The following is a 15,213-nucleotide window of genomic DNA, read 5'->3' on the forward strand; positions in this document are numbered from 1 at the left end:
AGAAATAAAGAAGCCAAGAAGTTGGAGACAGAGAAATAAAGTAGATGTCAAGAGAGAAGTTTTAATTAGATGGCAAGAGATAGGGAGAATGGTTGCCAGCATCAGTCCAGTACCAGCTCTGTTGCCTAGATGAACTGCCCTTGCATTTAAAGGAACACACTTTGCTGTCCACGTGATAAAATCCCTTATTTAAGATAGCACAAGATTTTATTACTTGCAACTATAAGAACCTTAACTCATTAGAACTGATCAACCAAATGATTGGTTGGATGCTTGAACTGAACTGAAATTGATATAGTGCCAAAATGTGCACTTGCTATGTAACAATGAGAATAAAAAATATTCAGATAACATTTTTAAAAAATATGGATGAATCTTGTTATGTTTATTCTAATCAATATTTGAAATGTATATCTAGTAAAGATTTAGAAATAACAGTATTGATTTTATTGTTTTCCCCATCTCTGACATATGGAATTGCTCTGAATTTTGTTTTTTAATTTGGCATGCTTGATGAAATCTGTGCCAATCCGATAAGGAGGAAGTAATTACAGAATGCTTACCCTCATCTCCCATTTATAGAAAGAGAAACTGTAGCTCCAAGAAAGAGCTCCCTTCCTTTGCTGGCACAGTGCTGCTATTTTGGTTTCTGTCAGTGAAGAATATCTATCCAGTGCCAATATAGTATAGCCATGTGTTAGTCTGATTAAATGGCTTTTGTTAAAGGGCAGTGTTCTAACCACTGGACAATCAATTCTCTTACCGTGATACTGTGACCTTGAATTTCTAGATGTGGAACATGGTAAAGCCAGAATGGGTCATTTTTCCTCCATTCTATTCTTGATAACCTAACTTTCCCATTCCCAAAGACTTTTAACACTATAGCAATCTCCACTTTTGTATGGCTGGAAGCTTAATTTTCACTTATCTCAATCATTTACTCTTCTCATAACATCAGTTGCTGCTTCTTCCTAAATAATATTAATGTATATTCCCTTTGTGAGAACTAACCAACATGTGTAGACTAATCTCTTTATTTACACTCCCACTGTCAAGTGTCTAAGTCCAGACACTTGTCATCTCTTTTTACTTGCATTGCTCTAATGTCCTTTACAATTTTTTTCCTTGGTCAATGTGGGCCCTGCCAGTTCATTACTGCAAGATTCCTGCTGCAGTAATTGATCTCATCTACTCATCAGAAGGTTTGGCCTATATATACTCCCTTCTATTGGTTCTACATTGCCTTCCCACCCTTCTGAGCTCAAACCTAAGATCTTCAGCACCATCTTCAGGGCAGAAGGCTTCAAGTTTCCTGTAGGACTGGTATCCTGATAGTGATTCCCTAATCAAGCAAAGTAATTCTCCAGGGTAACCCAACTAGTTCATTTTCTCCTTTTGTCCTCCCAACTCCTCCTGCGTCTCCAGGGTGCCTTACCTATTCATCCCACTTCTTCCTTTAGACCTTCTCCAAATAGTCTGATTAGTTCCTCCCTTATTAGAAAAGGAGACAATTAGTTACTGCTTTCACTGTGCTAAATACTTTACAAGTGCTCTCAAATAACCTCATGGTATTCCAATGAGGTAATACTATTATGTCTCTCAGTTTTCAGATGAGAAAACCAAGGCTTAGAGAAGTTACTTAGCTCACTGGTAAGTAGCGAATCTAAAACTTGAACTGAGAACTGTGTAACTTTAAAACCCCCAGTAGAGGCCAGGCGTGGTGGCTCACGCCTGTAGTCCCAACACTTTGGGAGGCCGAGGCAGGTGGATCACCTGAGGTCAGGAGTTCGAGACCAGCTTGGCCAACATGGTGAAACCCCCATCTCTACTAAAGATACAAAAATTAGCCAGGCATGGTGGTGTGTGCCTGTAGTCCCAGTTACTCAAAAGGACGAGGCAGAATTGTTTGAACCTGGGAGGCGGAGGTTGCAGTGAGCAGAGATCAAGCCACTGCACACCAGCCTGGGTGGCAGAGCCACACTCTGTCTCCAAAAAAAAAAAAGTTCTTATGTTCTGCTAGTAGTGACTAGGCTTTTGTTTAGGTTATCACAGTAAACAATATTGGTCTAGGTAATTTCTTAGTTTGCTCATGTGTGTATGATATGGAAGACGTAAGAAGTTATGCTTGGCTTCCTTGTTGTTTTTTCTTATCTGTAATTTATGTAAAGGGGTCTGTGATTTTCTTGCATCATCATTTACTTTTAAGGACTCAATAGGATATAATCATATTTTCCAAAGTGTGGATAGAGAGATTTCTCAATTCAATTTAGTGGGTCATAAACAATTAAAGCCTTTAAACGATTGAATAGAAAAGAAAAATCCCCTTCATACATAACATGTGGCAACAGCAGGTATTGTTTAGTCAAATTTTCTTTCAGTTTTGTGTGTGTAACAGCTTGCAATGTATATTTTACTACAGATTCCTACCAAAAACATAAGAAAGACACAGGGTTACTTATGAATAAGAAAAAAATGCAGTATCCACACCTGAGAACCACTGTATTTAATCGGATTTTTACCATTCAAGGAATCAAAACACCTCCCATTATGCAACAAAGTCCAATTACAGAAAGATATTTAATTAAGCCTGTACTAAGAAAGTTTCTAAATACCCTTAATAATGAACCCAAACCTAAGGAGGATTTTATAAGTTAGCAAGAGTGTAATTTGCTTCACAGTGCAGTTATCAGATTGAGAAGCAATTTTATACTGTAGAGAATCTGAGAATTTCTTTCATTTGATTTAAAATGTTCATCTTGGCTGGGCACAGTTGCTCACACGTGTAATCTCAGCACTCTGGGAGGCCGAGGTGGGCAGATCAACTGAGGTCAGGAGTTCGAGACCAGCCTGACCAACATGAAGAAACCCCGTCTCTATTAAATATACAAAATTAGCCAGGCATGGTGGCGCATGCCTATAATCCCAGATACTCAGGAGGCTGAGGCAAGAGAATCTCTTGGACCCGGGAGGCAGAGATAGCGGTGAGCTGAGATCGCGCCATTGCACTCCAGCCTGGGCAACAAGTGCGAAACTGCATCTCAAAACAAAAAAACAAAATGTTTGATGAAAAAATGTTCATCTCAAAGCAAAAAATTCAACATGGAATTAAAAGCAAATGAGGCCAGGTATGGTGGCTCACACCTATAATCCCAGCACTTTGGGAGGCTGAGGCGGGCGGGTCACTTGAGGTCAGAAGTTCAAGACCAGCCTGGCCAACATAGTGAAATCCTGTCTCCACTAAAAATACAAAAATTAGCTGGGCATGGTGGCTAGCACCTGTAATCCTAGCTATTGGGGAGGCTTAAGCAGAAGAATTGCTTGAACCCAGGAGGCGGAGGTTGCAATGATCCCAAATCGTGCCACTGTACTCCAGCCTAGGTGACAGAGCGAGACTCCATATTTAAAAAAAAAAAAAAAAAAAAAAGTAAATGATATATATTTTTATCTTGCACAATTTTAGAATAACTTTTCCAGATGAACCAAACCCAAATATTACCTCCAAAAGATGATTTTAAATTTCAAATCTGATAAAACTAAATATCTTCGGAAAGTTTTATAATACCCCAAGATCTGCATTATTTAAAAGTTTGATATATAAAACAATATTATGTGTTTCTATCAGAACTCCAAGGCTTTTCCATATTAGTCAACAAATTCTATTTAAAAATGAGCTACAGGGTTAGGAGTGGGAATTCCCTTTGGTGCAGCTAGGGTTGCATTGAGGCATAATATACACACAATCTACAAATGGAAGAGCGTTTCCTGATAAGCACATTTATATTAATTCATTCATTTTTTTCTCCCTCCCAGTCTCTTATGTGCCTGCGTCCATACACATACAAACACACAACGTCCTATACTTATTGAGCATAGGATGTTCCCTATGACTTGGTCACTGTCCACCTCTTCAGCCATCACTGTCCTCTATACTCTGCTGCTTCACATCTCTGTATTTGTTTCTTCTCTCCTTTGGCCTAGAAAACTCCTGTTAGTTTTTGAAGACTCAGCTCAGACCTCTTAAGAGGCTCTTGGCTGGGTGTGATGGTTCATACATGTAATCCCACCACTCTGGGAGGCTGAGGTGGGAGGATTGCTGGAGCCCAAGAGTTCAAAACCAGCTTGGGCAACATAGCAAGACCCTACCTCTTTAAAAAAAAATTAGCCAGGGGCAGTGATGTGCACTTGTAGTCCCAGCTACTCAGGAGAGGCTGAGGTGGGAAGACTGCTTGAGCCCAGGACTTTGAGGCTGCAGTGAGCTATGATCACACCACTGCACTCAGGCCTTGGTGACATGGTGAGACCTTGTCTCAAAAAAGGAAGAGAGGCAGGGAGGAAGGAAGAGAGGGAGGGAGGGAGGGAGGAAGGGAGGGAGGGAGGGAGAAAGAAGGAAAGAAAGAAAAGAAAAAAAAAGAGAATTCTGTTTCATTTATTTATGATGGTCCTGTCAAGATCCTCTTTTTTTTTTCTGTAGAGATGAGGTCTCTCTATGTTGCCTACGCTGGTCTTGAATTCCTGGGTTCAAGGAATCCTCTTCCTCTTGCATTGGCCTCCCAAAGTGTTGAGATTACAGGCATGAGTCACAGCACGTGGCCATATTCTGAATTCTCTGGATAAGCTTTCATGTTGGAATATTGTAAAATCAATGACTAAAATAAAATTTAAAGATTATCTACAACCGTGGATTATCCTATCCTGATTCAGTTATAGTGTATATTGTAGTTAACTAGGGGGTTGGCAATAATCTTCATATAATATATGTAATTATAAAAACATAAATTATGTATATTATACAAGGAAAGCATGCAACAGGTCAGATGTTTCTCTATTAACACTTCCAGAAATATATTATGGTTTTTTTTTTTTTTTTTTTTTTTTTTTTTGAGACAGAGTCTTGCTCTGTCTCAGCTCACCGTGACATCCACCTCCTGGGTTCAAGCATTTCTCATGCCTCAGTCTCCTGAGTAGCTGAGATTATGGGCATGTGCCACTATGCCTGGCTAATTTTTGTTATTTTTAGTAGAGACAAGGTTTCACCATGTTGGCCAGGTTGGTCTTGAACTCCTGGCCTCAAGTGATCTGCCTGCTTCAGCCTCCCGAAGTGCTGGGACTACAGGAGTGGTCCACCACACCTGGCTGAGTATATTACAGTTTTACTGAGTATATTACAGTTTTATATCTGTTTTGCTTTTTGCAAATCTTTTTGCTTTTATTTGTCTTCCAGCTGATTCTTTTAAACTGCATCTCTACAAAAGTGGAGAGAATATAATGAATCACTATGTATTAATACTTATCACCCAGTTTCAATAATTATCAACACATAATCTACTGGTTCATTTTGAATCTCTGCAGACATTTCATCCAAAACTATTCAATATATATCTCTAAATGACCATTTAAAAAAATCATAGTATCAGCCGGGTGCAGTGGCTCACACCTGCAATCCCAGCACCTTGGGAGGCCAAGGTGGGTGGATCATGAGGTCAGAAGTTTGAGACCATCCTGGCCAACATGATGAAACACCGTCTCTACTAAAAATACAAAAAAAAAAGGCTGCGCACCGTGGCTCACGCCTGTAATCCCAGCACTTTGGGAGGCCAAGGCGGGTGGATCACAAGATCAAGAGCTTGAGCCCACCCTGGCCAACATGGTGAAACCCTGTCTCTACTAAAATACAAAAATTAGCTGGGCATGGTGGTGTGCACCTGTAGTCCCAGCTACTAGGGAGGCTGAAGCAGGAGAATCACTTGAACATGGGAGGCGGAGGTTGCAGTGAGCTGAGATAGCGCCATTGCACTCCAGCCTGGGAAACAGAGCGAGACTCCATCTTAAAAAAAAAAAAAAAATAGCCAGGCGTGTTGGCAGGTGCCTGTAGTCCCAGCTACTCAGGAGGCTGAGGCAGGAGAATCGCTTGAACCTGAGAAGGCGGAGGTTGCAGTGAGCCGAAATCGTGTCACTGCACTCCAGCTTGGGCAACAAGAGGGAGACTCCATGTCAAAAAAAAAAAAAAAAAAATCAATGCACAAAAAATTACATAATTCTCTTAATATCATTATTAAATACCTAAGGAGTGGTCAAATTTTTCCCAATTATCTTACAGATCTTTTTATACTTTGTTCAAATTAGCATTTAAACAACGTTGATTTATTGCATCTGGTTGATATAACCCTTAAGTCTTTTAAAATCAATCTATAGCTTTCTCCTTTATTTTTTTATTTTTATTTTTTGTAATTTGTTGTTTCAAGAAATAGCCATGTTTTTAAGGTTCCTGTGCCTTAAAATAGAGAAGTAGGGCTTCATATTAGTTAGGTTTAAATGTTATGATATACTCTTTCATTCTGTTGTTTGTGATGAGTCATATTAAATATAATAAGAAGTTACTACAATTGTAGTTAAAAAGTTGATTTTGGGGGCCGGGCGTGGTGGCTTATGCCTGTAATCCCAGCACTTTGGGAGGTGAGGCGGGCGGATCACCTGAGGTCAGGAGTTTGAGACCAGCCTGACCAACATGGAGAAACCCCATCTCTACTAAAAATACAAAATTAGCCAGGCATGGTGGCGCATGCCTGTAATCCCAGCTACTAGGGAGGCTGAGACAGGAGAGTCGCTTGAACCCAGGAGGCAACGGTTGCGGTGAGCCAAGAACATGCCATTGCACTCCAGCCTGGGCAATAGGAGCGAAACTCCATCTCAAAAAAAAGTTGGTTTCAGAGGTATAGATCGTTGATATCTTAAACTCAATAGCCATTATAATGATGACATCTAAGAGAAGAAACAATAAACACTTGCAAGAACTTCCATTTTTGATTATGCCAGGACATGCATACACACTAAGATCCTGAGAGAATGGCAAATTTTTTTTACAAATATTAAAGCCAAACTAAAATTGTACTGTTATTTTCCTAATAGTTCTTCTTAGTAATAATTTAAGACCCTGAAAGTTACCTGATGTTTAGGTAGCTCAGTTCTCAGTTGATGTTATGACTCACTGGTAGAAACGTTACACTTCTATGAGCCTCAATTGTATGCTATGTAAATATAACTAGCCCCTACCTGATAATTATATACATATTTACAAGGCAGAAACTTAAGACAAAGTGATATTTGGCACTCTAAAATTCCTCTCAACCTCATTATATATGAAAGCATCAGCCTAACATTTTAAGTGTGCTACTGTTATATGAGTGTTTAATTATGTAAATAAATCTTTGAAAACCTGTAGACATAACACAAAGCCAACAGCAAGTTATGCCTCAGTTGCTACAGGAGTATAGATATCATGTTAGAAAAGAAAATACAGTCCCAGAGTAGTGTGCAAGGCACCACCTACCATAGACCTGGGCTTGCTGATGGCCACCAGACTAGTGAGGAAGTCTTCATCGTGCAGCTGGCTGAAAACATGGGCGTCATAGGCTACCATAATGGAGATTTCTTCCATCATCTTGCCAGCTGGCCTTTCCACAGCAGCAGCTGCTGTCCCAGCTCCAGACCAGACTATCCAAGGAAAAATCCTACTGCAGCTCAGTGCCAGTGTACACACCCACCTGAGTTCGAGGGGGTGGAGTGTCAAAAATCCAGAAAGAAAGAGAGAAAAAAAAAAAGCGGCTGCTATCACAGGCTTGGCTAGCAATTCACCCCCAGTAGGAAACTAAAAGAGGTTTCTTATCTATGCAGGAAGTATACACTATAAACACCTTCTGCATTTATAACAGAGAAGCTGGAAAATTCAATTTTTGGAAACCTTTAAACTTCAAAAAAGAAATAAAGTTTCCTAACTAGAAATATCCTATAGCAATAACAACAACAAAAAAAACTGATTTGTGTTATGTTCTTGGTAATTAAAAATTTTCATAATAGCTCGTCTTCTTACTGCAGTATTATTACATGAAGATTGTTCTTGGAGAAGAAGTAAATTTTCTTAGTGTTCTTAAGGCTTATTTTTTCGTAATCTTAGAAAATGAACAGATGAAAACCATTTTAATTTCTCAGAATTTAAAGAATTCATAGTACAATTACAAGTGATCTCCTGAAGTCTGAAAAAAAAAATTTCCCCTCTGAGTATTTCTGTTAAAGAAAAAAATGCCAAAACATAAAAATGAAACAGGGACAGCAATATCAATTAATAATCATTACTCCCTTTTCCTACTAAAAAAAAATAAGTATTTTAAGCATAGTTTTGTGTTGTTATTCAGAAAGCAATACAAGAGTCTCATTTATAAACTGGTTGTTTTGCTCCCATAGATAAAAGTTCTCTTCATCTTTTATCTTTAAGGCTAGAGGTTTCTTTTAATTATTCAAATCAGTAGATAGCCATTAACTGTTGGTAGCTTAACCACCAGTAGTGCTTTTTAAATTACAGCTGGAGACCATAAATGAACTGCCATATTTCCAGATGAAAAGTTTGAAAGCTGCCCATAATCACCATTACAAAGTTGCTTGATCAGGAAATATAATGTATACTAATTTCATGGAAAAAGGATTAAGCAAATAAAAATGAGGGGAAGACAGATAAGGCTTCTCTGAAGTTGTTTTTCAATATTCCTAATTAAGCTAGTATCTTCCCTGCTTTTTCTAGATCATGACACTGCAGTACTTACTATGAGAAATATTCTTTGTTAGAACTAGAAATTAATTTGGCAAGTTCGTCTAAAATCAAAAGAAATAAGTTGAAATAAAACATTTCAACCAGTTGAAATGTTTAGTCTTCATTACCAATAGCAGGATTATGTTACCTAAATTTGTTTGCTTTTCAGAAAACAAAACTCAGAATGAGATCTATAGTGTTATTTTCCCATGTTTTCCAAAAGTATTTTTTTCATCTACATTAACATGATTACTTGTATAACACCTTGTCCCATTTAAATGTAATTAGTAGAGTTTTACAACTGCTATAGCATTCTAGCTTATAAGAGCGAGCACAAGGAAGGAGGGAAAAGCACCTGATTGCTAGGAAACAAGCAAATCTAATAAGCTTATTTAAACAAAAAAATGCAATATTTTAAATAAATCCACAAGATTAAAACAGCTTCAAACTGTGTTTGACCCTTGTTGGAGTCAGTAAAGCATTTTTACTTCATTTTTGTTCTACAGTGCTGCTTTGTCTGTTAAGCATTATTTTCGTTAACATTTTTTTCCTGCACATTTATCCTGACGCTGACTAACCAGGTAAAAATTAAATGATAATCAGGAGACAAGGCATTATAAGGTGTCCAGGCAGTTCATACCTTTTAAACTCCTTATCTTTTCAGAAGTACTTTAAAAGATACTGTGAACCTCTTCATGCATTCACCAGCACCAGAAGATTTCAGATTATCTTGCAACATTTTCTAGATGTGAAAGCAATTCCTCTTGCTTTCATATTTTTCTTTGCTATTCAGTGACTCAGAGCTTCCACACATGGATATCTGAATAAGGTGCACTGACAAAGACACCTGTTGTGGAAGGTAAAGAAAGTACTTCCCACAATGCCTTACTCCCTGCTGGCAACCACCCAGGGGCAAACAAGAGTTATAACCGCAGTTCAGCAGCGCCTATGCACCCTGGGAGAGTGCATTCAGCGTAACCATAGGTAATCTTCTTGGTTACGAAGAACCCTTATAACCCAAAAGAAAAGGACCAGAAAAAACAGTTTTAAATAGCACCTAGAGGTGCTGTACATTAAACTCATAAAACATTTACGGCATCAGGCTATAAGCATGCAAAAACATTTTTAGAAAAATAATCAAAGCCTTTAAAAATAGTTTAAGTTTACATACACAGAAACTAATAACTTCAAATAATTCAGTCCTTTTAGAATTCTACACAGGTTCTTAGATAAATGTTTTTAAAAGCTTCTATAATTTATAACCTTCAACAGATTGTTCTAATTAGCCACAGTGACTAGAATTATTAATAACATGTCATTTCTAAACCCAAGTGGTCCTCTATTGTAGCTGCAGTGCACAGATTTTCTTGAGCAGGGACACTCTAAGTTTGATTTGCAATCTTCACCTTTTGTCACCCTTAAAATGTTCCTTAAAGTTTACTTTACTTTTCAGAGTCTGGGAAGGAAAAATTCAAGGTTTCGTTTCCCCTTATTAAGTGTACTATATTTGTGGTTCCAACGAAAAACATACTCTTTGAAAACTGATGATTAGAGAAACTGTCACTCTACCGTCATTTTCTCCAGTCTCAGAAATAACAGCTACACCAATACCCTCCAAAACTTCAGAAGCTATTGTACACAGTCCTGTCTAAGAACTCTTGTTTTACCATCCCCCCAACCCATTGATTCCCTGGGTTGTTTACACCTGAGTGTCTGCAGTTATCGCCTTCACACCACGCAACTGCATTGGAAAAAAAAAAAAAAAAAGAAGGCAGTGGTGTGGAGAATTACCTGAGATCAAAGGCTGTGGTGTGGACAATACCATTTGAAGCTAAAACTTACCAGGAGAAGAGTATCAAAACAGGCAACAGAAACCAGCCACACTCCCGGTAACCAAATAGATGGTCCTCAGTTCAAGCAGGAACTAGCTAGCTGTCTGTCCCCAGGCAAGTCATTTAACTTCGCTAGGTTTCAGTTTCCTCATGGTCATGTAAATTGAGAGGGAGAGAATAGATTCCTGGTTTCCACATGGGTATAGAAAGTCAAAAGCAATGTGTCCTATTCCTATTTCCTCCTATCCAATAGGTTTATTTGATAGAAGATATCAAATAGGTTTGAAAGAAGATATCAAATAGGTTTATTTGATAGAACCTATCAAATAGGTTTATTAGGTTTATAAACCCTTTCTGGATCTTATTAAGAAAATGTTTATGAATAAAATAGCTCCAGTGATTTTTAAATGTTGTTCTGAGATTTTACACTGAAAGAGTATTCCATACTAGTAGCTAATTTTGTCCCAACAGTCATCCTCCTAGAACTGTTCTTTTTAACAAAAGCATACCTGGGTCATACTATGAGTCAAATAAACCATCTATTCTCAAGTGTCAAATTTAGAGACAGCCGAAACAAAAATCAAGAAAAGCTTGAATAAGATGTGGCTATTTTTCTATTGTGTTCTCTCCAATGCAGCAAAGTAGTTTCATTATGGGAGTAGCATTTTTTTATACATCAGTCAAAGCAGCAAGTATAAAAATTATCTCACCTCACCGGGCGCAGTGGCTCACACCTGTAATCCCAGCACTTTAGGAGGCCGAGGTGGGTGGATCACAAGGTCAGGAGTTCGAGACCAGCCTGGCCAATACGGTGAAACCCCACCTCTACTAAAAATACAAAAATTAGCCAGGTGTGGTGGCGCACGCCTGTAGACCCAGCTACTCAGGAGGCTGAAGCAGAATCACTTGAACCCGGGAGGCAGGGGTTGCAGTGAGCCAAGATTGTGCCACTGCACTCCAGCCTGGGCGACAGAGGGAGAATTCCATCTCGGGAAAAAAAAAAAAAAAAAATTATCTCAACTCAGGAGAGTAGCAGTCAAGACCTTTTTCCTATATCTCATATTCTACTTGTTGAATATTCTCATCACGTCACCCATAAAATCAAGATCAGACGGAAAGAAAGACAAAACAACTACAAGAGAAATATGGCTTAGGCCAGGCACGGTGGCTCATGCCTGTAATCCCAGCACTTTTGGAGGCCGAGGCGGGTGGATCACGAGGTCAGGAGTTGGAGACCAGCCTGGCCAACATGGTGAAACCCCGTCTCTAATAAAAATAGAAAAAAATTAGCCGGGCATGGTGGTGTGTGCCTGTAGTCCCAGCTACCCTGGAGGCTGAGGCAGGAGAATCGCTTGAACCCAGGAGGCAGAGGTTGCAGTGAGCCGAGATTGCACCACTGCACTCCAGCCTGGGCGACAGAGCAAAACTCCGTCTCAAAGAAAAAAAAAAAAGGAAATATGGTTTAGAGGGCAGAAAGGTCTTCTGCAACCCCCATATAGATGGGTAGCACCCTGGAGAAACTGTTCCTCCTGCATGACTGGCCCTCGTCTAATCTTTCATGAACATTCTTCCAGATGTTCCTAGGTAACTCTATGCAAACATTCACAAAGTATACATGACTCAATGTTAAGGATCTCCAAAATGACAAAATGTTCACAGTGTTCACAGTGAGATAAATAACTATAAGAAAGGCTGGTTGTGGTGGCTCACACCCATAATCCCCGGAGGCTGAGGGAGGAGGACTGCTTGAGCCCAGTATTATAAAACCAGCCTGGGCAACATAGTGAGACTACATCTTTACAAAAAATTGAAAAATCAGCCAGGCATGGTAGCAAGTTCCTGTAGTCTCAGCTATTTGCGGGGAACCCAGGAGGTTCAGGCTACAGTGAACTGCAATTGTGCCACTACACTCCAGCCTGGGTGACAGAATAAGACGCTGCCTCTTAAAAAAAAAAAAAAAAGAACTATAAGAAAGATAAAATTCTATAAATACATTCTTAATTACAGAAAATCAATATTCCAAGCAGGTTTCTATCTACTCTTAGCAGTGTACATTACAAAGCCCATGTGCTCTAAGTGAGGTAACAAAAGAGAAAATATGAATGAGAAACCATAGAAATATCAGAAGAAAGCTTTTCAGAATTTGTATTTCAGAATAGTCTAGTAACACCTACTGAGTTTTTACAATGGAAAAAGAACAAGTAAAAGATAAGTAAACTTGTTCTCTTTAAAATTATGCAAAGGTAAATAAAGAACACCATTATTCTTGTGTTGAATTCCAGCCATTCAGCTCATTATCCTTCCTATCTCTCCTAGCAGTTGCTAGGAAAATTCAAAACCTCAGAAAACAGATTGTTCAAAAAAAGAAAAAAAAAACCTAGCATTAAACTAAAAAAAGAAAAACCAGTGGGACATAAATACTTGCTTAACAGGTATGCTGGGTATCTTGCTGCCTCATTTGCAACTTACCACAAAGAATGAGGGTGAGGTAGATTCCAGACTATGAAAGAATAGATGCAACTCTTTAACAATTCAGCTTTTTACCTCATTTGAAACTAAAATCCACCGCCATCACATTCACATTAAATTTTACCTAACCAAAAGTAAATGTTTCAAGTGCTTGTAAGCATTCACCGATATTTGTTATCACTCAAAATGAAGAGTTTCATATTTACCTGAAAACATGAGTAATGCTTCACTTTGTCTCATTTTGAGCAGAGTGCACAACTGAATTCTAATTACAAATAACGATACATTAATTTCTAAAGCATTCAAATAATTATTTAAAACATTTCACTAACAATCAAATGAAATGAAACCATTTCACATGATATTCGTTTTTTCATAAGATCAGAGGGTAGGTTTAGGGAACAGCAATAGGATTTCACGCAAGTGCCCATTTCTCTCAAGTTTTTCTCCCAGCCTGGATAAAACTCCCTTTCCAATGGGACCTCACATGCCTGCATTATGTTATATACTGGCAGCTTACAGCAGGGCACTTGGTTAAATCCTGCAGTTAAAACCTGCAGTTAAAACTTGACAAGTTTGATGGTATGTGAATTAAATCTTTATTTATTTTAAAAAAGCAACTCAGGCCAGGTGTGGTGGCTCATGCCTGTAATCTCAGCACTTTGGGAGGCCAAGGCAGGCAGATCACGTTGTCAGGAGTTCGAGACCAGCTTGGCCAACGTGGTGAAACCCCGTCCCTACTAAAAGTATAAAAATTATCTGGGCGTGGTGGCACATGCCTGTAATCCCAGCTACTCAGCAGCCTGAGGCAGGAGAATCAGCTGAGATCGCGCCACTGCACTCCAGCCTAGGCGACAGAGCAAGACTCTGTTTCAAAACAAAAAACAAACAAACAAACAAAAAACTCAACATTTACTAAATGCTTATAATGTGCATAAGGGGGATTACAGATTTTGTAATCTAGTAATACAAATAATCTATAACAATGAATATTTACTAAAAATGTTATAATAGGCCGGGCATGGTGGCTCATGCCTGTAATCCCAGCACTTTGGGAGGCCGAGGTGGGTGGATCACGAGGTCAGGAGATCGAGACCATCCTGGCTAACACGGTGAAATCCCATCTCTACTAAAAATATTAAAAAAGTTAGCTGGGCGTTGTGGCAGGCGCCTGTAGTCCCAGCTACTCAGGAGGCTGAGGCAGGAGTATGGCGTGAGCCCGGGAGGTGGAGCTTGCAGTAAGCTAAGATCGCACCACTGCACTCCAGCCTGGGCAACAGAGCGAGACTCCATCTCAAAAAAAAAAAAGTTATAATAGTGGCAGCTAATATTTAATAAGTATTCACTATGTCCTAAACACAAAATCTCATTTCATCTTCACTGTAAATCAATAAACTAGATACCATAATTATTCCTTTTTTGTAGATAATTAAAATATGGAGAAGTTTTGTGATTTGACTCGACACCTACAGCTAGAAATAGAGCTGCTAGGATTAAAAAACAGGTGTGTCTGTTTCTAGTGTGCAAGCTAAAGGATAAGGAAGTAGGCAAACATATACCAGAATTAGCCGTGTGCCAAACACTGCTGTTTCTCAAACACTGATGTCTCCTTCACACACATACATAGGTTACAGACTATAAAAAAAGCTATGTCTGTCATGTAATACAATAATTAGTGATATAGGACTGTAATAGAATGAAGTCCCTCTGCAGATGGGGAAGCCTTCATGGAAAAGATGGATTGAATTTAGATAGGCAAAGTGAAATAATTTTTTACAGGGAAAAATGAATTTAGAATGACCAGAGTGGTAAACTGATACTGGACACAGCAGAAGTTACAAAGGCAGATTTAAATTAGCCTATGGTAATTTGCAAATATCAGGTCAACAAATTAGGCCAAAGCCAGTCATTGAAGATTACTAAATTCCTGCCTTTCTAGCTTCCATTTATGCCATTAGAGAAAGGAAGTGTGGGCTCCAGAATTTAGAATAACCTGGTTTGATACTGGACTCCACCACTCACTGGCTATGTGACTGTCTTAGTCTGTTTGGGCTGCTACTAGAATAAAATACCATAGACTGGATAACTTATACACAACAGAAATTTATTTATCACATTTCTGGAGTGTGGAAGATTAAGGTGCTGGCAGATTTGGTGTCTGGTGGGAGCGTGTTTTCTAGTCACAGGCAGAGGTCTTCTCTCTGTGTCCTCACATGGTAGAATGAGGAAGGGGTCTCCTTGGAGTTTTTTTTATAAGGGCACTAATCTCATTCAAGAGAACTTAACCCACATGATCTAACCACCAGTCAAAGATCCCGTCTCTTAATATCA

General features: G+C 38.9%; 1 protein-coding gene across 36 annotated transcripts in view; it reads right to left on the reverse strand.

The window, feature by feature from the left end:
* Nucleotides 1-15,213, reverse strand: part of RABGAP1L (RAB GTPase activating protein 1 like) — an 831,104-nt gene that overhangs the window by 110,458 nt on the left and 705,433 nt on the right. For 7 of the 36 annotated variants that reach the window (XR_010157113.1, XR_010157108.1, XR_010157115.1 and 4 more), the window contains one exon: nt 7,328-7,541. The exons of 24 other annotated variants lie outside the window; for them this stretch is intronic. Coding sequence is in view for 5 of the 12 variants with exons in the window: in XM_063811097.1 (XP_063667167.1) it covers nt 7,328-7,438 (111 nt within the window). In the remaining 7 variants the exon portion in view is untranslated. Of the gene's footprint in view, nt 1-7,327; nt 7,542-9,221; nt 9,513-10,423; nt 10,550-15,213 lie in introns of those variants that run through there. 5 more of the 36 variants (XM_024355124.3, XM_054673524.2, XM_054673528.2 and 2 more) reach the window with 5 other exon arrangements.

The sequence above is a fragment of the Pan troglodytes genome, chromosome 1 (genome assembly GCF_028858775.2).
Source record: "Pan troglodytes isolate AG18354 chromosome 1, NHGRI_mPanTro3-v2.0_pri, whole genome shotgun sequence".
In the NCBI taxonomy this organism is placed as follows: domain Eukaryota; kingdom Metazoa; phylum Chordata; class Mammalia; order Primates; family Hominidae; genus Pan; species Pan troglodytes.